The 26,207-nt window shown below is 44.0% G+C and overlaps 1 protein-coding gene across 5 annotated transcripts in view; it reads left to right on the top strand.

The window, feature by feature from the left end:
* Positions 1-26,207, top strand: part of KRIT1 (KRIT1 ankyrin repeat containing) — a 77,102-nt gene that overhangs the window by 14,622 nt on the left and 36,273 nt on the right. For 2 of the 5 annotated variants that reach the window (XM_073629621.1, XM_073629619.1), the window contains 3 exons: positions 1,814-1,896; positions 18,377-18,533; positions 25,375-25,534. In XM_073629621.1, coding sequence (XP_073485722.1) covers positions 18,432-18,533; positions 25,375-25,534 — 262 coding nt within the window. In that variant the 5' untranslated portion in view covers positions 1,814-1,896; positions 18,377-18,431. The remainder of the gene's footprint in view (positions 1-1,813; positions 1,897-18,376; positions 18,534-25,374; positions 25,535-26,207) is intronic. The other 3 variants (XM_073629620.1, XM_073629622.1, XM_073629623.1) reach the window with 2 other exon arrangements.

The raw sequence follows: 26,207 nt of genomic DNA, 5'->3' as shown, positions 1-26,207 counted from the left end.
GCCGTGTACACACAAGCGGACTTTTCAACAGCAAAGGTCCGACGGAACGAATCCGCCGGACAATTCGATCGTGTGTGGGCTTCATCGGGCTGTCTGACTTGCTGTCGAAAAATCAGACGGACTTTAGAAATAGAACATGTTTCAAATCTTTCCGACGGACTCGAGTCGAAAAATCAGTTCGTCTGTATGCAAGTCCGACGGACCAAAAACGACGCTAGGGCAGCTATTGGCTACTGGCTATGAACTTCCTTATTCTAGTCCGATCGTACGTCATCACGTTCGAATCAGTCAGACTTTGGTGTGATCGTGTGTAGGCAAGTCCGTTGCGTCGGAACTCTGTCGGAACTCCGTTGAAAGTCCGTCAAAAAGTCCTTCGGAGATCAGTCCGTCGAAAGTCCACTTGTGTGTAGACGGCATTAGTGTTACTGGCAATCAAAGGGTTCAAATCTAACGCTGTCTGGGATTGACGCTAACCGACACTCACACCAACGTCACTAATACAGTGATCAGAAAAAAAATCTGTGCACTATACTAAGGACACTGTGACAGGGAGTGAAAGGGTTAAAGTTTGCTCTCTCGATCTCTCTCTCTCGATATCTCTCTCTCTCGATATCTCTCTCTCTCGATCTCTCTCTCTCTCTCTATCTCTCTCTCTCTCTCGATCTCTCTCTCTCTCTCTATCTCTCTCTCTCTATCTCTCTCTCTCTCTCTCTCTCTCTCGATCTCTCTCTCGATCTCTCTCTCGATCTCTCTCTCTCTCTCTCGATCTCTCTCTCGATCTCTCTCTCGATCTCTCTCGATCTCGATCTCTCTCGATCTCGATCTCGATCTCGATCTCTCTCTCTCGATCTCTCGATCTCTCTCGATCTCTCTCTCTCTCTCGATCTCTCTCTCTCTCTCGATCTCTCTCTCTCTCTCTCGATCTCTCTCTCTCTCTCTCGATCTCTCTCTCTCTCTCGATCTCTCTCTCTCTCTCTCTCTCTCTCTCTCTCTCGATCTCTCTCTCGATCTCTCTCTCGATCTCTCTCTCTCTCTCTCTCGATCTCTCTCTCGATCTCTCTCTCGATCTCTCTCGATCTCGATCTCGATCTCTCTCGATCTCGATCTCGATCTCTCTCTCTCGATCTCTCGATCTCTCTCGATCTCTCTCGATCTCTCTCGATCTCTCTCGATCTCTCTCTCTCTCTCGATCTCTCTCTCTCTCTCGATCTCTCTCTCTCTCTCTCGATCTCTCTCTCTCTCTCGATCTCTCTCTCGATCTCTCTCGATCTCTCTCGATCTCTCTCTCGATCTCTCTCTCGATCTCTCTCTCGATCTCTCTCTCTCTCGATCTCTCTCTCTCGATCTCTCTCTCTCGATCTCTCTCTCGATCTCTCGATCTCTCTCTCTCGATCTCTCTCGATCTCGATCTCTCTCTCGATCTCTCTCTCGATCTCTCTCTCGATCTCTCTCTCGATCTCTCTCTCGATCTCTCTCTCGATCTCTCGATCTCTCTCTCTCTCTCCCCCCAAAATAATAGTTTCTACAAATACCATAATTTGGGATGTGTATATAAAGTTATATTTTGAGGCAGAGAGCCATAGTGACAGCTGTGTGTTGAGGAGGAGGAGGGGGGGGTGACCTGTCTGGGACTCCAGGATGTTGACTGTGCAGCGTGCGCGGTCACATGACCAGTATGGTAATAAGGCAGGCGTTCCAGGCCCGGGGTACTCTTATTATCTGGGGATGGAGCGTTCAGTTCAGGGCAGGGTCTGACTTCTTTTTCCTGTGGCAGGAAGTATTCATGTGCTCATTGTACGCCTCCTTCTTCCAGTCCCAGCTCCACTCCATCCATCAGACCGGTGAGGAGCACATCTAGAGGAGGGAGAGGTATGTGAAGAGTGCCGCCAAACAGGGGTAAGAAAACTTCCTTCTATGTGTTTTATTGTATTTCTACCCCTCGGACAGGTTCTACAGGACTTCACAGAGGACACAGAAGACATCACATGTGGTGGGTTTTCCTGAGGAGCTTGCAATCTAACGTCTCCTTTAGTTCTGTCAGCCTGATGGTGGACAGGATCGAGTCCTTGGATGGAACGTCACAGGAAGTCCGCCAGAGACAACCGCTCATCAATACACACTTGGTGCAGGGCTGTCATTTTTGAGAATTGTGAAGAGGATTCCAGTGCAGATACATTTCTAGGAAATCAATAGTGAGAAATACACTCACCGGCCACTTTATTAGGTACACCTTGCTAGTACCGGGTTGGACCCCCTTTTCCCTTCGGAACTGCCTTCATTCTGTAGATTCAGCAAGGTGTTGGAAACATTCCTCAGAGATTTTGGTCCATAGTGACTTGATATCATCACGCAGTTGCAATCTCCCGTTCCACCACATCCCAAAGGTGCTCTGTTGGATGAGATCTGGTGAGTGTGGAGGCCATTGGAGTACAAGGACCTCATTGTCCAGTGGTGAGATGATCTGATCTTTGTGACATGGTGCATTATCCTGCTGGAAGGAGCCATCAGAAGATGGGGACACTGTAGTCATAAAGGGATGGACATGGTCAGCAACAATACTCAGGGAGGCCGTGGTGTTTAAATGAAGCTCAATTGCTACTAAGGGGCCCAAAGTGTGCCAAGAAAATATCCCCCCCCACCATTACACCACCCAGTCTGAATCGGTGATACAAGGCAGGATGGATCCATGCTTTCATGTTGTTTACACCAAATTCTGACCCCACCATCTGAATGTCACAGCTGAAATCGAGACTCATCAGACCAGGCAATGTTTTTCCAATCTTCTGTTGTCCAATTTTGGTGATCCTGAGCGAATTGCAGTCTCAGTTTCCTCTTCTTAGCTGACAGGAGTGGCACCCGGTGTGTTCTTCTGCTGCTGTAGCCCATCTGCTTCAAGGATCGATAGTATTCTGCATACCTTCGTTGTAACGAGTGGTTATTTGAGTTACTGTTGCCTTTCTATCATCTGGAACCAGTCTGCCCATTCTCCTCTGACATCTACAAGGCATTTTCCTCCACACTACTGCCACTCACTGGATATTTTCTCTTCTGATTATTCTCTGTAAACCTGAGAGATGGTTGTGTGTGAAAATCCCAGTAGATCAGCAGTTCTTGAAATACTCAGACCAGCCCGTCTGGCACCAACAACCTTGCCAAGTTCAAAGTCACTTAAAGTGGCTGTAAAGGCAGAAGGTGTTTTATTTATTTTTATTTTTTTTATCTCAATGCATTCTATGCATTAAGATAAAAAACCTTTTGTGTGCTTCAGCCCCCTAATACTTACCTGAGCCCCATCTTGATCCAGCAATGTTGCACGAGAGACTTGACTGTGTGACTATCTCTCCCTCCTCATTGGCTGAGACAGCAGCAAAGCAACATTGGCTCCCGCTGCTGTCAATCAAAGTCTGTGAGACAATGAGGAGAGAGAGGGGGTTGGGGCTGTGCAAAGGGAGCTGTGGCTCGGCTCGGGTGCCCTCATAGCTTGCTGTGGGGGCACTCAACGGAGGGGAGGGGCCAGGAGCACCGGCGGGGGGGACCTGAGAAGAGAAGGATCTGGGCTGCTCTGTGCAAAACCACAGCACAGAGCAGGTTAGTATAACATGGTTTTTTGTTGTTTTTTTTTTTTTTTTGTTAAAAATAAGAGACTTTAGTATTGCTTTAAGTCTTCTTTCTTCCCCATTTTGATGCTCGGTTTGAACTTCAGCAAGTCATCCTCACCATGTCTAGATGCCTAAATGCATTGAGTTGCTGCCATGTGATTGGCAATTGTGTTACCAAGCAATTGAACAGGTGTACCTGATCCCTGCCTTTACACACACATGAACCAGAATGACATCCCAGTCCTACTCCGTAGGGTTCAATATTGAGTTGGCCCACCCTTTGCAGATATAACAGCTTCAACTCTTCTGGGAAGGCCGTCCACAAGGTTTAGGAGTGTGTCTATGGGAATGTTTGACCATTCTTCCAGAAGAGCATTTGTGAGGTCAGGTACTGATGTTGGACGAGAAGGCCTGGCTCGCAGTCTCCGCTTGAATTCATCCCAAAGGTGTTCTATCGGGTTGAGGTCAGGACTCTGTGCAGGCCAGTCATGTTTCTCCACCCCAAACTCGCTCATTCATGTCTTTATGGACCTTGCTTTGTGCACTGGTGTGCAGTCATGTTGGAACAGGAAGGGGTCCATCCCCAAACTGTTCTCACAAAGTTGGGAGCATGAAATTGTCCAAAATATCTTGGTATGCTGACGCCTTAAGAGTTCCCTTCACTGGAACTAAGGGGCCCAACCCCTGAAAAACAACCCCACACCATAATCCCCCCTCCACCAAATGATTTGGAGCAGTGCACAAAGCAAGGTCCATAAAGACATGGATGAGTGAGTTTGGGGTGGAGGAACTTGACTGGCCTGCACAGAGTCCTGACCTCAACCGATAGAACACCTTTAAGATAAATTAGTGCAGAGACTGCGAGCCAGTCCTTCTCGTCCAACATCAGTGCCTGACCTCACAAATTCGCTTCTGGAAGAATGGTCAAACATTCCCATAGACACACTCCTAAACCTTGTGGACAGCCTTCCCAGAAGTGTTGAAGCTGTTATAGGGTTATAAAGGGTGGGACAACTCAATACTGCACCCTATGGACTAAGACTGGGATGCCATATATATATATATATATCAGATTAAGATCATGTACATTGATTAAAGATCCCCCTTCCCCAATACCTATATAAAAAGATAGATATATAGATAGAGATATATATAGATATATATATATATATAGATATATATATCTATTTTAGATCTTTTTATATAGGTATTGGGGAAGGGGGATCTTTAATCAATGTACATGATCTTAATCTGATTGTTTTGTACATTTTACCTCTGTTTGTATTCTTAATGCTGCTTCATATTGATTTTTCTGTGGTTTTGAATTAGTTTTTTATTAATAGCCGCTTAAATGACTTTATTGATTTTAAGTCCAGGATTTATTTAGAACTAGGAGTTGCACATATATTGTGTATTTATATATTAGTGTTGATGTTTTCCCTTGAAATAGTCAGTACTGTAGCTAATTTTAGCATGTAAAATGTATTTTCCGAACCTCTCATGTGATTCACATTGTTGCTTGTTGCCAAGGACCGGTCTCCATTGTGGAGCGGTGTGTGTTGTGTTGTGTTGTGTTGATGAAATGTTTTGGTCGGATTCCTGAGAACTAGAAGAATACGGCTGTATTCTGTAATCACGGACAATTCTCCTATTGGCAACAAGTAAAACTTTGTAACATTGCAGATAAACACTTCCATTCTATTGCACTTAACTAGTGGGGACAGCTTGGCAGATATCGTTTTTTAATTGTATGGTCCACATCGTGCCTATTTATTAGGGCCAGTTCACACCACATGCAGTCCAGTGCGTTTTTTTTTTTTTTTTCTGCATCAAAAACGCATGGAAAGTAGGTTATATGGTTTCCAATGGCATAGTTCACACCAGTGCTGTCAGTTCCATGGCGTTCCTGTACCAGAAAAAGTAGAACATGCTGCATTTTTCCTGCACTGAACTGTACTGGAACACAGTAAATCACACCCTAATGCGCTGGACTGCAATAAAAAAAAAAAAGCACCAAAAACGCGCATTCAGACTGCATTTCTGTGGTGTGAACTGGCCCCTGGGTGGAATGACCTTTTCATTTGCCACTCACTACAGTGAGAATAAATTGGAGAGCCTGAAGAGTGTCCATGCAAACACAAGAGAACCTACTGCAAACTTAAAGCAGACCTCCTGTCATTTTTTTCATCTTTCCATCTATTAAATCTTCTGCCCTTGTTGTTGTTTTAACTTTGGATAGTACTTCTTTTTTTTTTTTTTTTCTGCCAGTAAATACCTTATACAGCCCACTTCCTGTTTCTTGTCTGGTCATTAGCCTAGAATTATGATATCATGTACAGCTCTTTCACTCTCCTGAGAGTTTGCCAGGAAGGGAGGGGGGGATGAGTCGTAAGCGGGCCAATGAAAGCTGCAGAGCTGGAGGTGTGCTTCTGTGTGTCTGTGTAAATCCAGGAAGTGAACAGGCAGCAGCTTCAGCTGCCCACAGTTAAAATGGATGCAGCCAGACTCAGTGGAGGGAGATTTCTGCAGCATATTTGGCAAGTACAGAATCACAGTATATAGAAAATAATATGCAAAGTGGTTGGAGTGAAGCTTCAGAATGGCAACGATGTTTTTATTACAGATTATGTGAGCAGACTGCAGTTCCTCTTTAACCACTTGACGACCGCCTCACGCCGATGTACGTCGGCAAGGCGGCACGGACAGGCAAAATCACGTACAGGGTACGTGATTTGCCTTCCGCGGGTGGGGGGTCCGATCGGACCCCCCCCCGCCGCCCGAGGCGGTCCCGTTCTGTCCCCCGGCGATCAGAGACGAGGGGGAGGCCATCCGTTCGTGGCCCCCCCCCTCGCGATCGCCGCCGGCCAATGGGAACACTCCTTTGCTGCTGTATGCTAAACAGCAGCAAAGGAAGTGATGTAATCTCCCCTCGGGTCGGTAGTTTCCGTTCCGGCCCGAGGAGAGACGACATGTGAGTGAGTGCACCAACACACACACACACAGTAGAACATGCCAGGCACACATTACACCCCGATCCCCCCACCGATCGCCCCCCAATCACCCCCCCCCCCCCCCCGTCACAAACTGACACCAGCAGTTTTTTTTTTTTTTTTTTTTTTTTTTCTGATTACTGCATAGTGTCAGTTTGTGACAGTTACTGTGTTAGCACAGTTACTGTTACCCCCCTGTAGGTCTAGGGTACCCCCCTAACCCCCCCTAATAAAGTTTTAACCCCTTGATCACCCCCTGTCACCAGTGTCGCTAAGCGATCATTTTTCTGATCGCTGTATTAGTGTCGCTGGTGACGCTAGTTAGTGAGGTAAATATTTAGGTTCGCCGTCAGCGTTTTATAGCGTCAGGGACCCCCATATACTACCGAATAAATGTTTTAACCCCTTGATTGCCCCCTAGTTAACCCTTTCACCACTGATCACTGTATAACCGTTACGGTTGACGCTGGTTAGTTTTTTTTTTTTTTATAGTGTCAGGGCACCCACCGTTTATTACCGAATAAAGGTTTAGCCCCCCGATCGCCCGGCGGTGATATGCGTCGCCCCAGGCAGCGTCAGATTAGCGCCAGTACCGCTAACACCCACGCACACAGCATGCGCCTCCCTTAGTGGTATAGTATCTGAACGGATCAATATCTGATCCGATCAGATCTATACTAGCGTCCCCAGCAGTTTAGGGTTCCCAAAAACGCAGTGTTAGCGGAAACAGCCCAGATACCTGCTAGCACCTGCGTTTTGCCCCTCCGCCCAGCCCACCCAAGTGCAGTATCGATCGATCACTGTCACTTACAAGGCACTAAACGCATAACTGCAGCATTCGCAGAGTCAGGCCTGATCCCTGCGATTGCTAACAGTTTTTTTGGTAGCATTTTGGTGAACTGGCAAGCACCAGCCCCAAGCAGCGTCAGGTTAGCGCCAGTACCGCTAACACCCACGCACGCACCGTACACCTCCCTTAGTGGTATAGTATCTGATCGCATCAATATCTGATCCGATCAGATCTATACTAGCGTCACCAGCAGTTTAGGGTTCCCAAAAACGCAGTGTTAGCGGGATCAGCCCAGATACCTGCTAGCACCTGCGTTTTGCCCCTCCGCCCGGCCAAGCCCACCCAAGTGCAGTATCGATCGATCACTGTCACTTACAAAACACTAAACGCATAACTGCAGCGTTCGCAGAGTCAGGCCTGATCCCTGCGATCGCTAACAGTTTTTTGGTAGCGTTTTGGGGAACTGGCAAGCGCCAGCGGCCTAGTACACCCCGGTCGTAGTCAAACCAGCACTGCAGTAACACGTGGTGACGTGGCGAGTCCCATAAGTGCAGTTCAAGCTGGTGAGGTGGCAAGCACAAGTAGTGTCCCGCTGCCACCAAGAAGACAAACACAGGCCCGTCGTGTCCATAATGCCCTTCCTGCTGCATTCGCCAATCCTAATTGGGAACCCACCGCTTCTGCAGCGCCCGTACTTCCCCCATTCACATCCCCAACCAAATGCAGTCGGCTGCATGAGAGGCATTTTCTTTATGTCCTCCCGAGTAACCCTACCCAGCGAACCCCCCCAAAAAAGATGTTGTGTCTGCAGCAAGCGCGGATATAGGCGTGACACCCGCTATTATAGTCCCTCCTGTCCTGACAATCCTGGTCTTTGCATTGGTGAATGTTTTGAACGCTACCATTCACTAGTTGAGTATTAGCGTAGAGTACAGCATTGCACAGACTAGGCACACTTTCACAGGGTCTCCCAAGATGCCATCGCATTTTGAGAGACCCGAACCTGGAACCGGTTACCGTTATAAAAGTTAGTTACAAAAAAAGTGTAAAAAAAAAAAAATATGAAATAAAAAAAAAATAGTTGTCGTTTTATTGTTCTCTCTCTCTCTATTCTCTCTCTCTATTGTTCTGCTCTTTTTTACTGTATTCTATTCTGCAATGTTTTATTGTTATTGTTATTATGTTTTATCATGTTTGTTTTTCAGGTGTGTAATTATTTATACTTTACTGTTTACTGTGCTTTATTGTTAACCATTGTTAACCATTTTTTTGTCTTCAGGTACGCCATTCACGACTTTGAGTGGTTATACCAGAATGATGCTTGCAGGTTTAGGTATCATCTTGGTATCATTCTTTTCAGCCAGCGGTCGGCTTTCATGTAAAAGCAATCCTAGCGGCTAATTAGCCTCTAGACTGCCTTTACAAGCCGTGGGAGGGAATGCCCCCCCCACCCCCACCGTCTTCCGTGTTTTTCTCTGGCTCTCCTGTCTCAACAGGGAACCTGAGAATGCAGCCGGTGATTCAGCCAGCTGACCATAGAGCTGATCAGAGACCAGAGTGGCTTCAAACATCTCTATGGCCTAAGAAACTGGAAGCTACGAGTATTTCATGACTTAGATTTCGCCGGATGTAAATAGCGCCATTGGGAAATTGGGGAAGCATTTTATCACACCGATCTTGGTGTGGTCAGATGCTTTGAGGGCAGAGGAGAGATATAGGGTCTAATAGACCACAATTTTTTCAAAAAAGAGTACCTGTCACTACCTATTGCTATCATAGGGGATATTTACATTCCCCGAGATAACAATAAAAATGATTAAAAAAAAAAATATGAAAGGAACAGTTTAAAAGTAAGATTAAAAAAGCAAAAAAATAATAAAGAAAAAAAAAAAAAAAAAAAAAAAAGCACCCCTGTCGCCCCCTGCTCTCGCGCTAAGGCGAACGCAAGCGGCGGTCTGGCGTCATATGTAAACAGCAATTGCACCATGCATGTGAGGTATCACCGCGAAGGCCAGATCGAGTGCAGTAATTTTTCCAGTAGACCTCCTCTGTAAATCTAAAGTGGTAACCTGTAAAGGCTTTTAAACATGTATTTATTTTGTTGCCACTGCACGTTTGTGCGCAATTTTAAAGCATGTCATGTTTGGTATCCATGTACTCGGCCTAAGATCATCTTTTTTATTTCATCAAACATTTGGGCAATATAGTGTGTTTTAGTGCATTAAAATTTAAAAAAGTGTGTTTTTTCCCCAAAAAATGCATTTGAAAAATCGCTGCGCAATTACTGTGTGAAAAAAAAAAATGAAACACCCACCATTTTAATCTGTAGGGCATTTGCTTTAAAAAAATATATAATGTTTGGGGGTTCAAAGTAATTTTTTTGCAAAAAAAAAAAACTTTTTCATGTAAACAATAAGTGTCAGAAAGGGCTTTGTCTTCAAGTGGTTAGAAGAGTGGGTGATGTGTGACATAAGCTTCTAAATGTTGTGCATAAAATGCCAGGACAGTTCAAAACCCCCCCAAATGACCCCATTTTGGAAAGTAGACACCCCAAGCTATTTGCTGAGAGGCATGTCGAGTCCATGGAATATTTTATATTGCGACACAAGTTGCGGGAAAGAGACAAATTTTTTTTTTTTTTTTGCACAAAGTTGTCACTAAATGATATATTGCTCAAACATGCCATGGGAATATGTGAAATTACACCCCAAAATACATTCTGCTGCTTCTCCTGAGTACGGGGATACCACATGTGTGAGACTTTTTGGGAGCCTAGCCGCGTACGGGACCCCGAAAACCAAGCACCGCCTTCAGGCTTTCTAAGGCCCCTTTCACACTGGGGCGGTGGGGGCGTCGGCGGTACAACAGCGCTATTTTTAGCGCTGCTGTACCGTCGTTCTTGCAGCGGTATTCGGCCGCTAGCGGTGCGGTTTTACCCCCCGCTGGCGGCCGAAAAAGGGTTAAAATCCCTCATACAGCGCGGCTATAGCCGCGGTATTGCCGCGGTATAGCCGCGCTGTCCCATTGATTTCAATGGGCAGGAGCGGGGAAGGAGCGGTGAATACACCGCTCCTTCCCCGCTCCAAAAAAGCGGTTTGCAGGACTTTTTTCACCGCCCTGCCTGCGCACCGCTTCAGTGTGAAAGCCCTCGGGCTTTCACACTGAACAAACAGCGGAGGCTGTTTAGGGGCGGTTTTCAGGCTGTATTTTTAGCGCAATACCGCCTGAAAACCGCTCCAGTGTGAAAGGGGTCTAAGGGCGTAAATTTTTGATTTCACTCTTCACTGCCTATCACAGTTTCGGAGGCCATGGAATGCCCAGGTGGCACAAAACCCCCCCAAATGACCCCATTTTGGAAAGTAGACACCCCAAGCTATTTGCTGAGAGGTATAGTGAGTATTTTGCAGACCTCACTTTTTGTCACAAAGTTTTGAAAATTGAAAAAAGAAAAAAAAAAATGTTTTTTCTTGTCTTTCTTCATTTTCAAAAACAAATGAGAGCTGCAAAATACTCACCATGCCTCTCAGCAAATAGCTTGGGGTGTCTACTTTCCAAAATGGGGTCATTTGGGGGGGTTTTATGCCACCTGGGCATTCCATGGCCTCCGAAACTGTGATAGGCAGTAAAGAGTGAAATCAAAAATTTTCACCCTTAGAAATCCTGAAGGCGGTGATTGGTTTTCGGGGCCCCGTACGCGGTTAGGCTCCCAAAAAGTCCCACACATGTGGTATCCCCATACTCAGGAGAAGCAGCTAAATGTATTTTGGGGTGCAATTCCACATATGCCCATGGCCTGTGTGAGCAATATATCATTTAGTGACAACTTTATGAAAAAAAAAAAAAAAAAAAAAAGTGTCACTTTCCCGCAACTTGTGTCAAAATATAAAATATTCCATGGACTCAACATGCCTCTCAGCAAATAGCTTGGGGTGTCTACTTTCCAAAATGGGGTCATTTTGGGGGGTTTTGTGCCACCTGGGCATTCCATGGCCTCCGAAACTGTGATAGGCAGTGAAGAGTGAAAGCAAAAATTTACACCCTTAGAAATCCTGAAGGCGGTGATTGGTTTTCGGGGCCCCGTACGCGGCTAGGCTCCCAAAAAGTCCCACACATGTGGTATCCCCATACTCAGGAGAAGCAGCTGAATGTATTTTGGGGTGCAATTCCACATAGGCCCATGGCCTGTGTGAGCAATATATCATTTAGTGACAACTTTTTGTAAATATTTTTTTTTTTTTTTGTCATTTTTCAATCACTTGGGACAAAAAAAATAAATATTCAATGGGTTCAACATGCCTCTCAGCAATTTCCTTGGGGTGTCTACTTTCCAAAATGGGGTCATTTGTGGGGGTTTTGTACTGCCCTGCCATTTTAGCACCTCAAGAAATGACATAGGCAGTCATAAACTAAAAGCTGTGTAAATTCCAGAAAATGTACCCTAGTTTGTAGACGCTATAACTTTTGCGCAAACCAATAAATATACGCTTATTGACATTTTTTTTACCAAAGACATGTGGCCGAATACATTTTGGCCTAAATGTATGACTAAAATTTAGTTTATTGGATTTTTTTTATAACAAAAGAAAATATCATTTTTTTTCAAAATTTTCGGTCTTTTTCCGTTTATAGCGCAAAAAATAAAAACCGCAGAGGTGATCAAATACCATCAAAAGAAAGCTCTATTTGTGGGAAGAAAAGGACGCAAATTTCGTTTGGGTACAGCATTGCATGACCGCGCAATTAGCAGTTAAAGCGACGCAGTGCCAAATTGGAAAAAGACCTCTGGTCCTTAGGCAGCATAATGGTCCGGGGCTCAAGTGGTTAACAGCTTCCCGAATTGCTGCCGCAGTTGCACTGCGGCAGGTTGGCTCTCCTGCGCAAATCGCCATTATTGTACATCGGGTGCATACACGGTGATCTGTGGGCGCGCGTGCCCATTCGCTAGTGGGGGAGCCAATCAGCGGGTCCGGCGGCCACCCACGATCGCTCCACAGAGAGGCAGAACAGGGATCTGTCAATGTAAACAAACAGATCCCCGTTCTGTCAGGGGAGTAGAGAGAGATTGACTGTCTGTTTCCTAGTGATCAGGAACAACGATCTCTCTCTTCTCCCAGTCAGTCCCCTCCCCCCACAGCTAGAAACACCTCCCAGGGAACATTTAACCCCTTGATCGCCTCCTAGTGTTAACCCCTTCCCTGCCAGTGTCATTTATACAGTAATCGGTGGCTATTATTAGCTCTGATCGCTGTATAAATATCACTGATCCCAAAAGTATCCGATCTGTCCGCCGCAATGTCGCAGTCCTGCTAAAAATCACAGATCGCCATTACTAGTAAAAAAAAAAAAAAAATAATAATAAAAATGCCATAACTATATCCCCTATTTTGTAGACGCTATAAATTTTGCACAAACCAATCAATATACGCTAATTGGGTTTTTTTTTTTACCAAAAATATGTAGAATACATATTGGCTTAAACTAAGGAAGACATTTTTTTTCTCCTTTTGTTTGGAGGGGGGGGATATTATAGCAAAAAGTGTGTGTGTGTGTGTGTATGTATGTATGTCTGTGTGTGTGTGTGTGTGTGTGTGTGTGTGTATATATTTGTATATGTGTTTATAGCGCAAAAAATAAAAACCACAGAGGTGATTAAATGCCACCAAAAAGCTCTATTTGCGGGAAAAAAAAGGACATCAGTTTTGTTTGTGTACAACGTCGCACGAACGCCCAATTGTCAGTTAAAGCGACGCAGTGCCGTATCGGAAAAAAAAAAAATGGCCTGGTCAAGAAGTGGGCAAATCCTTCCGGGGCTGAAATAGTTAAAAGTAGAACTGTAGGCAAAACCCTTTTTGTTTTTTGGTTGAAGGGACGTATTAGAATGTCTGTGCCCCTCACCCTCTCTATTTGTCCCGTTTACCATTATCATTGAAAGTAAAAGAAAATCCCAAGTTTTGAGTTGTCCCCAGAAAAGTAATAGAGGGGAAATCTTCCAATGGGGACACTAGTCCTGGTGGGCCCAAGAGCTTCCCTTTAATTTACAGGGATTTAATCTCACTTTCTGTTTGGCTATGGGACAGGAAGTAAAGATAAATCTCCCCAATGGGAAAATAAATCTATATCCCTCCCTTACGCTTTTCAAAATTGTGAAAAAAAATAAAATCAGTAAAATCAGTCTGTATATGCAGTAAAGCATGCTTGTTATACTCACTGTGGAGCCTAAGGGGTTAATCCTCTGCATTAACAGTTTGATCCTGTCTTCTCTGATCCTCCCCTTTTTCTACTGTCCCCAATCCATCTCCTGATTGAACAGAGCTTGGTGGCACTCTGCACATGCTCAGTTTGATGTGTATTGCTAGAGAGTTTTTTTATTTATTTTTTTTTTCTTGGGAGGGTGCGTTTGATCAGCACAGAGCCAATTGGCACTGTCCAGACAGAGGGTCAGGGGTCCTGCAGCCTCCTAGGACAGTCGGAGAATGAAAACTCCTCCTACAAGCTTTAACCAGACACTGATAGAAGTCACAAGACCGCTATATACTGCTGATAAGAAAAGTATTTTAGCAGTTTATAATTACTAAAACGGTTGCATTTCAATGTTCTGTGTACTGAGGGAGACCAGATATAGTGAATGCAGGGTGATGGGTTTAGTAACACCTTCCTTTAAAGGAGAAGTACTTCTATAGCTCAGGGGAGTGCAGTCTATTTCTGCACTCCTGTGACCTGTTTTTCAGCAGACAGCCTCTCAGTGAGTCGCTGAGAGCCTGAGCCAGCACTCCCGCCCCCTCCACAGCCCAGCCCCCCAGTGAACATGGGGGGGGGGGGGGTGAGCAGAGAGCCAGTGATTCACATGCTTCACAGTTACCAACTCTCTGCTCACAGAGATCTGAGAACCGAGCCAACAGCGGTGTTTGATCGCTCAGTTCTCGGCCTTAGAGCCGGCGGGGGGACAGATGTAGCATCGGACCGATACTGTATCTACCTAGGTAAGTGATTATCACCTTTTTTTAAAAATGCCCATACTTCTCTTTTAACTGTATCTGAGCACCACAAACCAAATTAATTTTCTAATATTCAAAGCAATCTAACCCATCCATTCATGTTTCCATTCTGTATTTTGTTGAGAAATCACTTTGAACTCACCCACCCAGAATTTCTAGACACAGCCATCTTGAGAAAGGGCAGATGATTCATGTAGCGTTTTACTTTCCCGAATCCATCTGCCCTTAGCCCAGGCATGTAAGCAGGGGGGTGAGCCGAGCTAAGAAAGCCCCTTTTCCATGTGAAGGGGAAAAAATTATGTCAATGAAGACTATGGGATATATGACATAATTTTGGCCTAGGCCTAAAACCAGAAAGCAACTGAAAGAATGTAAAAAAAAAAAAAAAAAAAAAAAAGTTTAAAACCAGTAAATATAAAATACCTTCCTATCTCTTTTACTAACACTAGCAGCATAAGTATTAAAAATAGTTCATGTCGATTGAGAGAGTTTTTAGTTCCACTTTAAATGCTTGCTTACCAGCTGCTGTCATACTGCGGCAGGCGATCTTTCCACAGAGAGGCAGAACGGGGATCTGTCAATGTAAACGGACAGATCCCTGCCCTGTCCGGGAAGTAGAGAGAGATCTGCTGTTCCTAGTGATCAGGAACAGTGATCTCTCTGTACTCCCTGTCAGTCCCCTCCCCGCAAAGTTAGAAACACTTCCCTAGGGAACACTTAACCCCTTGATCTCCCCCTAGTGTTAATCCCTTTCCTGCCAGTTATGTTTATACAGTAATCAGTGGCTATTTTTAGCACTGATTGCTGTAAAAATGTCAATGGTCCCAAAAAAGTGACAAGTTTCCAATCTGTCCTCCGCAATGTCGCAGTCCCGCTAAAAATCGTGGATCGCCGCCTATTTTGTAGATGCTATAACTTTTGCTCAAACCAATTAATATTTGCTTATTGCGATATTTTTGGTAAAAATTAAATGCAGAAGAATACATATTGACCTAATTATAATTTATTTTTTGGAGATATTTATTATAGCAAAAAAGTAAAAAAAAAATTATTATTTTAAATTGTCGCTCTTTTTTTTGTTTATAGCGCAAAAAATAAACACAGAGGTGATCAAATACCACCAAAAGAAATCTCTATTTGTGGGGGAAAAAGACATAAATTTTGTTTGTGTACAGCGTCGTACGACCTCGCAATTGTCAGTTAAAGCGACGCAGTGCCGTTTCGCAAAAAATGGCTTGATCATTAGGGGGGTAAATCCTTTCTGGGCTGAAGTGGTTAATTTGGATATTATGTCTAGCTGGAATCAGTCTGAACTTCAGTAATACACGGCAGAGCCCGCCATGCTGCCCAAACCATCTCACAAATCATTTTTCTTTTATTTTTATTTTTTTGTTTTATCTGACTGTTTTTGTTCGTTCCTCCAACTTTCTTGGTTAGTTAAAGTCTTAGAAGTCACCTCGGTGCACTGTCACACTGCTCATGGAACATTAATCGGACCTGAGTTGTGTTTCATCTCTCCCTGGTGATGCTGCCGGCTTACCTTGTGTGCCGACATTTTTGAATTTCACCAATTAACAGTCCTGCGGCGCTGTATCCCCGCAGAGCAGTACGCCGAAACAGAGGAACTCTGCTAATTACATCTGCTTCATGCAGGAGCACCTGGAACGTGGCCCGGGCTAATTAGGATCATGCTTACCATTCACAAGCTATAATTATTATTTCTGAAGGGAAATGACAAAAAAAAGTACTTTGCAGTCGGACCTTAATGCTGAATTCTGGGCAAGCAGTAACTGTATTTTAGCAAAAGCCATCTTGTGGTTTACCTGAAATATGTTCTGCATTCTTCCACAGTGGCTTCTGTGTCTAACAATCCAGCATTAAGACAATGTCCACACAAGCGGCAAAGGGGTGGTAAAAACAGCCGCCTATCTACAAATTTACGTGGCCGCAAATTTAACTCATTTTGGCATGAATTCCATTTCATGGTTTCATGGACGCCGCTAACATAGATGGGCAACACATACTGATGGTGTGATGGCCCATTACCCTAACTACATTCAGAAGTTTTTTTATCAGCTTACATTCAACTGATGGTCTACATCAGTCACAGATGCCCCCTTTTTGTTTTTTTTCTTCCTCTAGAGGTGTCAAGAGTGTGGCTTCTTGCAAGCATATTGGCTGGATCCCTTGTTTGTGGGGGTGGGGGGGGGGGCGAGGATTGACCATGGACCTTCCCGGACCATCTAAATTCTTTTAAATTTCTGATTATAGGATCTCTGTCTCAGATTCCCTCTTCTAGCCAGCAATAATCCCCCCTGAGGAAGACCATGACTGTACGGGTCGAAATGCGTTGGGGCATTTGTTAGCATTTGTTAGCTATGTATTGCTCCACTGTATTTGTATCATTATATATGATGGAATGTGTTTTTGTACCATATAACCAGAGCTCATATTTTAACCTACATGATACTGTGTTGGTATCCTATTTTTGAAAATAAAGACTTTTATAACTAGTTACAGCTTTTTGATCCAGTTACTTGGCTGCTAAAAAAACCCTTGGGGGAACCTTCTTATTTGCAATTTGTCAGGGTGTGCAGCCGCTGATCTCTCTCATGTGTGTTCATTCCATTTTAGATTTGGCATGAATTTTGCTTGCCAAATATGCCCATTAAAGTTTAATATGACTGCACAGCAACCACCTGCCAATCGTTTGGCATGTGGTTGGAGCACAGTATTTCAGTATGACGTCCCAACTGGTTTTAGGAGCTGGTGATCCTCCTGATCGCCTGCAAACTGCCGCTCAACCACCTCTGAAATTCGATCCACTGCAAATTGCTTTGGCTGCTGTTCTATTCCCATTTATACAGGCAGATTGGTTGTGTAGTAGTTCTACATCCTGTCTGCAGGGTAGTATTCTGCCTCAGTCTTTCCTCATCCACTGGATCATGGGACATCTCAAATCAAAACCATGGCCATTATACTGGAGTTGGCCCACGTTGTGGCTAGAACAGCCTCCACTCTTCTGGAAAGGCTTTCCACAAGATTTTGGAGTGTGAGAATTTCAGCTGAAATAACATTTGTTGGGTCAGGTACTGATGTTGGACAAGACCTGGTTCTTAATCAGCATTCCAATTTATACCAAAGGTATGCAATAGGTTTGAGGTTTTTTTACTCCTGTTGGTTTTGTACACAGGGGCACAGTCTTACTAGAATAGGTCTTCCGAAAACTGCTTTCAATGGTCTTTTTAGCCACCTGTAAGGGGTTTGAGGGCTGGATCTAGCCTGTCTGATTGTGGGGGTGCAGTAAAAAATGTCGGGGGGGGGGGCAGAGGATGGGAGGTCAGCAGTTTGTAGGACAGTATAGAGAGGCCATTTGTTTGTAGAGCAGTGTACAGGGTTCAGAAGGACAGCATATGGGGCCAACATGGTGGAGGACAGGGGTCATCAGGGCAGTGTACTGCCCTGATGGACTGGCCAAGCATGTCTCCAGACCTAAACCCTATTGAGCATCTGTGGGCCATCCTCAAACGGAAGGTGGAGGAGCACAAGGTCTCTAACATCCACCAGCTCTGTGATGTCGTCATGGAGGAGTGGAAGAGGACTCCAGTGGTAACCTGTGAAGTTCTGGTGAACTCCATACTCAAGAGGGTTAAGGCAATGCTGGAAAATAATGGTGGCCACACAAAATATTGACACTTTGGGCCCAATTTGGACATTTTCACTTAGGGGTGTACTCACTTTTGTTGCCAGCGGTTTAGACATTAATGGCTGTGTGTTGAGTTATTTTGAGGGGACAGCAAATGTACACTGTTATACAAACTGTACACTCACTACTTTACATTGTAGAAAAGTGTCATTTCTTCAGTGTTGTCACATGAAAAGATATACTTAAAATATTTACAAAAATGTGAGGGGTGTACTCACTTTAGTGAGATACTGTATATATTTTATTATAGTTTGCCAATTACAAAGACTCATTCAGTATACGGTCTCTCCCTCTAGGCTGGCAGGGCCCTTTCTTTAACTCTGTGGGTCCAGCAGTTGGAAGATTAGCATAATGGGCAGCTCCAGTGACACCGAAGACGTCCATGTGGCTGTGATCCGACCGAAGAACTCGGCAAGTCTCAATTCACGGGAATACAGAGCTAAGCTATATGAAGTAAGTTTATTTTATTGGGTGTCTTAAAATTTGAATATGCAAACTTTTTAAAGTGGACCAGTTTAGTGTGAGCTTTTGAAGCGTGACTTTTGATATATAATTTCTTCTTTCCTCTTTCGATAGAACAGTCATGTCATTCAGGTTATTTCCCGTGAGCTCGACCTGTCCACTTTTTTTTTATTTATTTATTTTTTATGCCTCATACTTGGCACGTCGTCATCTACAAAGGCTGGGCTCCCAGTACTCCAGGATTGAGTGGCGCTCACACGTCGTCATGTGCGCGTCTGTTATTGGGTGACAACGGTATACCAATTGTGCTCTTGCATTGTCAACCTGTAACGTAAGCCTCTGGTGAAGGCACACATTGCACTGGCCTGGTCCATCCTTGTCAAGATCAGGAAGCCGGTCAAGAGCTATGATGCATTGCCAATGTTGGAGCAAGACAGGACTTGGCTTAACTACTTCCGGATCGCCGCACACCGATATACGTCCTAAATTTGAAGAGGAATGTCGTTGTTATGGCAGCAGCTAGCTGTCATAACCCCGATATCCTCTTCTTTGGCTGGGGGTCCGGTTTCCAATAATAGTGGTCTCTGCGGTGGATTCACCGCGAGATCACTTTTATCGACGGTGGGAGAGAGGGGCCCCCCTCCCGATCGCATCTTTTCCCTTGCTGGGTATGGAGACAAGTGAGGGGAAGATGGCCCCCACCCATCTCCATACCATTGCAGGGCGGAAGCGACGTCAAAACATCACTTTCGCCCATAGCTCTTAAAGGGCCACTTTTTATTTATTTTTTTAAATGACAATTTTTTTTTTTTTTTTTTTTATTATTGCATTTTAGTGTAAATATGAATATCTTTTTGACCCCAGATCTCATATTTAGGAAGCCCTGTCATGCTTTTTTTCTATGTTTACATTCCTTGTAATAGTAATAAGTGACACAATTTTTTAAAAAAAAGAACAGTGTAAAAATATAAAAAATTAAAAGTTAAAATAAATGAGGAAAAAAAAAAAATTTTAAATGCGCCCCGTCCCGCTGAGCTCGCGTGCAGAAGTGAACACATACGTGAGTAGCGCCCGCATATGAAAACGGTGTTCAAACCACACGTGTAAGGCTGACTGCAGGTCAGCCTGTTATTGTAGGAGGAGTCAGGCTGCATAAAGCCTGCCCTCCTTCTTCTCCTTCCTATGGTCGTAGGATCTCGTGTTGACAGGTCACTTCCGGGTTAGGGCAGGTCACGGCAGATCACTTCCTGTTTGTGGCTTGCAGGGCGGCAGCATGGTCGGCTGCAGGGTTTTCTGTTTGGATCTCTCTCCCGGTGGTCGTGGCAGGTCTCGGCAGCGTTACCAGGCAGCAGGGTCTTGTGTGCTGCGGGTGCAGGGATAGGGGTAGTATTCTTCTATCCGTTTTCACTTTACTCCGGTCAGCTTGGGGTTCAGATAGCACCATGTGTTGGGATTGCAGGTTGGGGGGAGTGTGTTTGGGGGTTTTCAGGAGATGATGGCAGAGTCTCATATGTCACGATGTCCCGCCTCTGTCATTAGCACTGCATAGCACGTTTGTATTCCTGGAATACAGGTAAGCAATACAATGAAACGTCTTTTTTCTAGCAGGGATCCATGTTTGTCCAAGTTGTAATAGTGTAGGTCATTGCATTTAGTGTTTGGTATTTGGGTCTGCTGTCACCACTGTTAGGTTACAGCATAGGTATGTATGGGCAAGGTCTCCTCTCTCCCTAGCCTCATGGTGATTCCCCCCCCTCCCCCTCCTCAGCTTCGTGTGATGGGTTCCCCCCCTCCTGAGCGCCACATAGTGGGTCGTGTCCCTCCACGTGGTCTATAGTGTGGGTCTTCAGGGGTTAATTCAGGCTGTGGGGTTGTCATGACACTTGCTCATTGCCGGTCATCTCATGATATTCTGTGGGGGTCCTTTGGGGGCATGTAAATTTCCATTTCTCATGTAATTTTCGGTTTTCCATGTATGTTACGATTTTATGCGATTTACGGTTTCTCATGGAATGCTGGTTCTTATGTATTTTACGGTTTGCATGCGATCTACGATTTCTCATTCATTTTACGATTTTTATTTTCATGCAATTTACGTTTCTCATGCATTTTACGGTTGTCATGTGATTTATGATTTCTCATTTATTTTACGGTTTTTCATGCAATTCACGGTTTCGCATGCATTTTACGGTTTTCATGCAATTTGCGATTTCTTATTCATTTTACGGTTTTTCATGCAATTTTACGGTTGCTCATGCATATTAGTTTCGTATGCAATTTACAGTTCATGCTTGTTACGGTTTCTCGTGCTTTTTTACAGTTTCTCATGTGATTACGGTTTTTTATGCAATTTACGGTTGCCAGTGCATTTTACGGGTTCTCATGCAATTTTTTCAGTTTCTCATGCTATTATGTTTTTCATGCGATTTTCAGTGTTCTCATGCAATTTTACAGTGTTCTCATGCAATTTTACAGTGTTCCCAGGCAATTTTACAGTGTTCTCATGCATTTACGGTTGTCATATGATTTCTCATTTATTTTACGGTTTCGCATGCATTTTACGGTTTTCATGCGATTTGCGATTTCTTATTCATTTTACGGTTTTTCATGCAATTTTACGGTTGCTCATGCATATTAGTTTCGTATGCAATTTACGGTTTTTCATGCTTGTTACGGTTTCTCGTGCTTTTTTACAGTTTCTCATGTGATTACAGTTTTTCATGCATTTTACGGTTGCCCGTGCAATTTTTTTTTTTTTTTACAGTTTCTCATACTATTACGTTTTTCATGCGATTTACAGTGTTCTCATGCAACTTTACAGTGTTCTCATGCATTTTACGGTTGTCATGCGATTTATGATTTCTCATTATTTTACGGGTTTTCATGCAACTCACGGTTTCGCATGCATTTTACGGTTTTCATGCGATTTGTGATTTCTTGTTCATTCTACGGTTTTTCATGCAATTTATGGTTGCTCATGCATATTAGTTTCGTATGCAATTTACGGTTTTTTATGCTTTTTTACAGTTTCTCATGTGATTATGGTTTTTATGCATTTTACAGTTGCCAGTGCAATTTACAGTTTTCTCATGCAATTACGTTTCATGCAATTTTTCAGTGTTCTCATGCAAGTTTTTCAGTGTTCTCATGCAAATTGTCACTTCTTATGCCTATTCATGTTTTTTCCTATTTTTCTTTGTTTCATATATTCCTCATGTTTTTCCATGCTTCTCGTTTTCCCGTGCTTTTCTCGTTGGTGTTTTTTTTTTTTTTTTTCCCCTGTGGATTTCTCGTGCTTCTCTCGTTTCCCCGTGCTTCTCTCGTTTCCCCGTGCTTCTCTCGTTTCCCCGTGCTTCTCTCGTTTCCCCGTGCTTCTCTCGTTTCCCCGTGCTTCTCTCGTTTTTCCCCCGTGCTTCTCTCGTTTTTCTCCCGTGCTTCTCTCGTTTTTCTCCCGTGCTTCTCTCGTTTTTCTCCCGTGCTTCTCTCGTTTTTCTCCTATGCTTCTCTCGTTTTTCTCCTATGCTTCTCTCGTTTTCCCATGCTTCTCTCGTTTTCCCATGTCTCTTACGTTCATGTCATATGTTTTATGTCACAACCTTTCGTTCGCTGCATTACCGTTAGCTAGTGCTCACATTCAGGGTCTGTCACGTTTACAGATCCGTACAGGCTGAGGTTTCGTTTTTAATTGATTGTTGTCCCACAATCTTCTCGCCTGTTTTCCATACGTCATACGTGCACGTTCACCATTACACCTTTACTACTACCCACCACGGTCTGTGGGTACTTTAGCCCTGAGTGTTCGTTTTTAATTTTCCTGTCTTGGCGTGGCAGGTTGCTCGGGCTCGCTCACTGCATACAGTAGGGGGGTGTCGTCATTAGGTTCATTTTTTACGCTCTTGGTCTTGTCATTTCTGCACTCACATCTTCATACTTGTCAGGTATTAGGGGTGTTATGTTTTAGGGCTGGTTATTTGTAATGTTATCTGATTGCTTTCATACAGCTGAATTGTTTCATGTTCTACCACTGCAGATTACCCGTCACGTCTATGGGTTTAACAGATTGAGGTGATCGTTTTTAATTGGCTTGTTCAGTGGCAAGTCTTCTCATCTGTTCTTACGTTGCTTATGTATTTCGTACAAACTTACGTTTCTCATGCAAATTACGTTTCTTATGCAAATTACGTTTCTTATGCAATTTATGTGTTCTCATGTTTATTTACGTTCCTCATGTTATTTACATTTTCATGCTATTTACGTTCCTCATGCAATTTTATGTTTTTCATATAATTTTATGCTTTTCATGCAATTTGTTGTTTCTATGTTAAACTCACTTTTATGTTTCTCTCGTTTTTTCCAGGTTTCTCATGTTTTCCCAAGGTTACTCTCGTTCTCATGTTCATCTCACGTTCATTAATTCACGTTCTCATGCTACTGGTATTTCGCAAGTAGTTTGCGGTTTCTGGCAGCCTTGGTTTTTTAGGCTGCTCACTTTTCGTAAGCTCGCATTATACATGGGTTTCGTTCCTCCACGTAGCTTTCGTTCCTGGTGCAGGTTTTCTCAGTATGCTCATGTTTCTCTCGTAGTTCACACCCAGTGGTGTGTCACTTACACAAAAATAGGTTACCCAGGGGACTGTGGTTCCTCCTTATCCATGCACACGACCTTTTGTTGCCTAGCTACCCTTGGCTAGGGTTGGGAAAGCATGGAACTATTGGTTAGTCAGCCATGGCAGCTCCAGCAGCCTTTACGGGCTCAGGGGTTTTGTGGGTTCTGAATTTTCTCAGTCCCTAGGCCAGTATCAGCAGGCTTCCTACTTGGTTCGGTTTTTGGCCTCTTTTAACTCATATCGGCACAGCAGTGTCGGGGCGTATCTGATTGGGACTCAGCGTTTCATGTTGTTAGTAGACCCGGACAGGTTTTCTTTATTTGCCGTGCATTCTATTAAAGCCATCCTCAGGGTTCCTGAAAGTAGCCCTCCTGCTGTGATCAGCAGACTTCTCATCATGGGTCATATTTTCCGTATCGTATCTATCACATTCCCATGGTCTCCTTCGTGTTGGGTACTAGCTTGGTGCTCAAGGCAGGCCTATACCCGGGGTTGGGTCATAAGAGACAGGAGCAGTTCTGCATATTTGTGCCTGGGACTTCAGTCGTATTGGGTAAGTGCAGGTCGTCTTGTTCTCTGGGTTGGCCCAGAGCCACTTTAGAGATACCACAAGCAATTGGTATTTGGTAGATTATACGTAATTTCAGTGGGCTATAATTTGGCTTCATATTCATCCTACTGGTCATTTTTGCCCCCTTTTTAGGCATACTGACCATTTGACCAGGGCACAACTCAGGTCTATGTTCTTTGTTGCTTTTTGTTCCTTTGTACACTATCCACAGATTGACTCCGAGTACAAGTGTAAGGCTGACTGCAGGTCAGCCTGTTATTGTAGGAGGAGTCAGGCTGCATAAAGCCTGCCCTCCTTCTTCTCCTTCCTATGGTCGTAGGATCTCGTGTCCCACCCACCCATTCCCCTTTTTTTCTTTTCTTTTTTCATTTTATTTCAATTCATACTTGGGTATGCCCCCTTTTAGGCATACTGACCATTTGACCAGGGCACAACTCAGGTCTATGTTCTTTGTTGCTTTTTGTTCCTTTGTACACTATCCACAGATTGACTCCGAGTACAAGTGAGGTATCGCCGCGATCGATAGAGCGAGAGCAATAATCTTAGCCCTAGACCTCCTCTGTAACCCAAAAAATATGCATCAAACCTGTAGAATTTTTTTAAGCGTCGCCTATGGAGATTTTTAAGGGTAAAAGTTTGTGGCCATTCCACGAGCGGGCGCAATTTTGAAGCGTGACATGTTAGGTATCGGTTTACTCGGGGACAGAAAATTTACACTGTTGTACAAGCTGTACACTCACTACTTTACATTGTAGCAAAGTGTCATTTCTTCAGTGTTGTCACATGAAAAGATATAACATTATCTTTCAGAATATAAAAAAAAATTGGGCTAACTTTACTGTTATCTTATTTTTTTTATTCAAAAAAGTGTATTTTTTCCAACAAAAAGTGCGCTTGCAATGCCCCGTACACACGGTCGGACATTCCAACAACAAAATCCTAGGATTTTTTCCGACGGATGTTGGCTCAAACTTGTCTTGCATACACACGGTCACACAAAGTTGTAGGAAAATCCGATCATTCTGAACGTGGTGACGTAAAACACGTACGTCGGGACTATAAATGGGGCAGTGGCCAATAGCGATCGGAATTTCCGACAACGGATTTTGTTGTCGGAAAATTTTATATCCTGCTCTCAAACTTTGTGTGTCGGAAAATCCGATGGAAAATGTCCGATGGAACCTACACACTGTCGGAATTTCCGACAAGGTCCTAACCGTTGGAAAGTCCGACCGTGTGTACAGGGCATTAGACTGCTGCGCAAATGCAGTGTGACAAAGAATTGCAACAACCGCCATTTTATTCTCTAGGGTGTTAGAAAAAAAATGTATAATGTTTGGGGGTTCCAAGTCACTTTCTAGCAAAAAAAAACATTTTTTAACTTGTAAACAACAAATCTCAAAAAGAGGCTCAGTCCTTAAGTGGTTAAAGTGGCTGTAGGAGGATGACGAGATTTGTGACAAATGTATTGTATAAAAAAAAAAAAAACTTTTGCAGCTGTTTTTATTACCAGTGCTTTCAAAATGAAATGTTGTCCAGTTTGGGTTGAGATTTTCTCCTGTACTGTAGTTGTAATAATAGGATATTGATTAAAACTTCAGAGGATACATGTGGAGAGGAAAACAACTGACTGCCATTGTCCTTTTGATTGCAGATATTGATGATCGAGGTCCCGGTAGAAGGGCAGAAGAAGAAGAGACGGAAGATGTTGCTGGAAACTAAACTGCAGGGGGAGAAAGACAAATCCCAGGAGATCCTCCAATACGTGTTGGAGTCCACCAAGCTAAACTCGCCAACCAACCAAGGGGTGAAAGGTGAGCTGGAAGTCCTGAGCTCCAATCTTCCTGCAGTGTCTGCTTTATAGCCAGCGGCTACTGCCCTGGGCTGCTGTTCTCTGGCACTGCGAAGGTCAACAAGTCGCACCGCATGCCCGCCTCCTTCTGCCTTCTCCACCAATCACAAAACTTGTATTGACACAAAGCATCGCATTCTGTAAATGGAGGAGCAGTTGAATGACAGCATCTCCACCACCTATTTCCAGAACACAGTGCATTGTGAGGCAATAATAGTATGAGCTCTGTGATTGGCCAAGGGCAGAAGTGGGTGGGTGAGCAGTGCAAATTTTCCCATTAGCAACGGCCTCTGTTAACTTTCACAGTGTTTGGAATACAGCTGCTCGGGGGAATATCGGGGGGCTGTGAAGGAAACGCTGCAGGGATCATATTTAGCAGAAGCACACTTCTGCAGGTAATGGTGGGCACATACAGGTGATCTAAAAAGATTTGAATATCATCCAAATTTTTTTTTTTTTCTCTTTTTTCAGCAATTCAAAAAGCAAAACTCGTATATTATACTCATGTATTATATTACCAAAAGTATTGGTACGCCTACCTTCGCATTTGTGAGGTCAGGCACTGAGGTTGGATGAGAAGGCCTGGCTTGCAGTCTCCGCTCTAATTCATCCCAAAGATGTTTTGTCGGGTTGAG

Source organism: Aquarana catesbeiana, linkage group LG05 (assembly GCF_042186555.1).
Source record: "Aquarana catesbeiana isolate 2022-GZ linkage group LG05, ASM4218655v1, whole genome shotgun sequence".
Taxonomy (NCBI): domain Eukaryota; kingdom Metazoa; phylum Chordata; class Amphibia; order Anura; family Ranidae; genus Aquarana; species Aquarana catesbeiana.
This window is presented reverse-complemented; position numbering and strand designations above follow the sequence as displayed.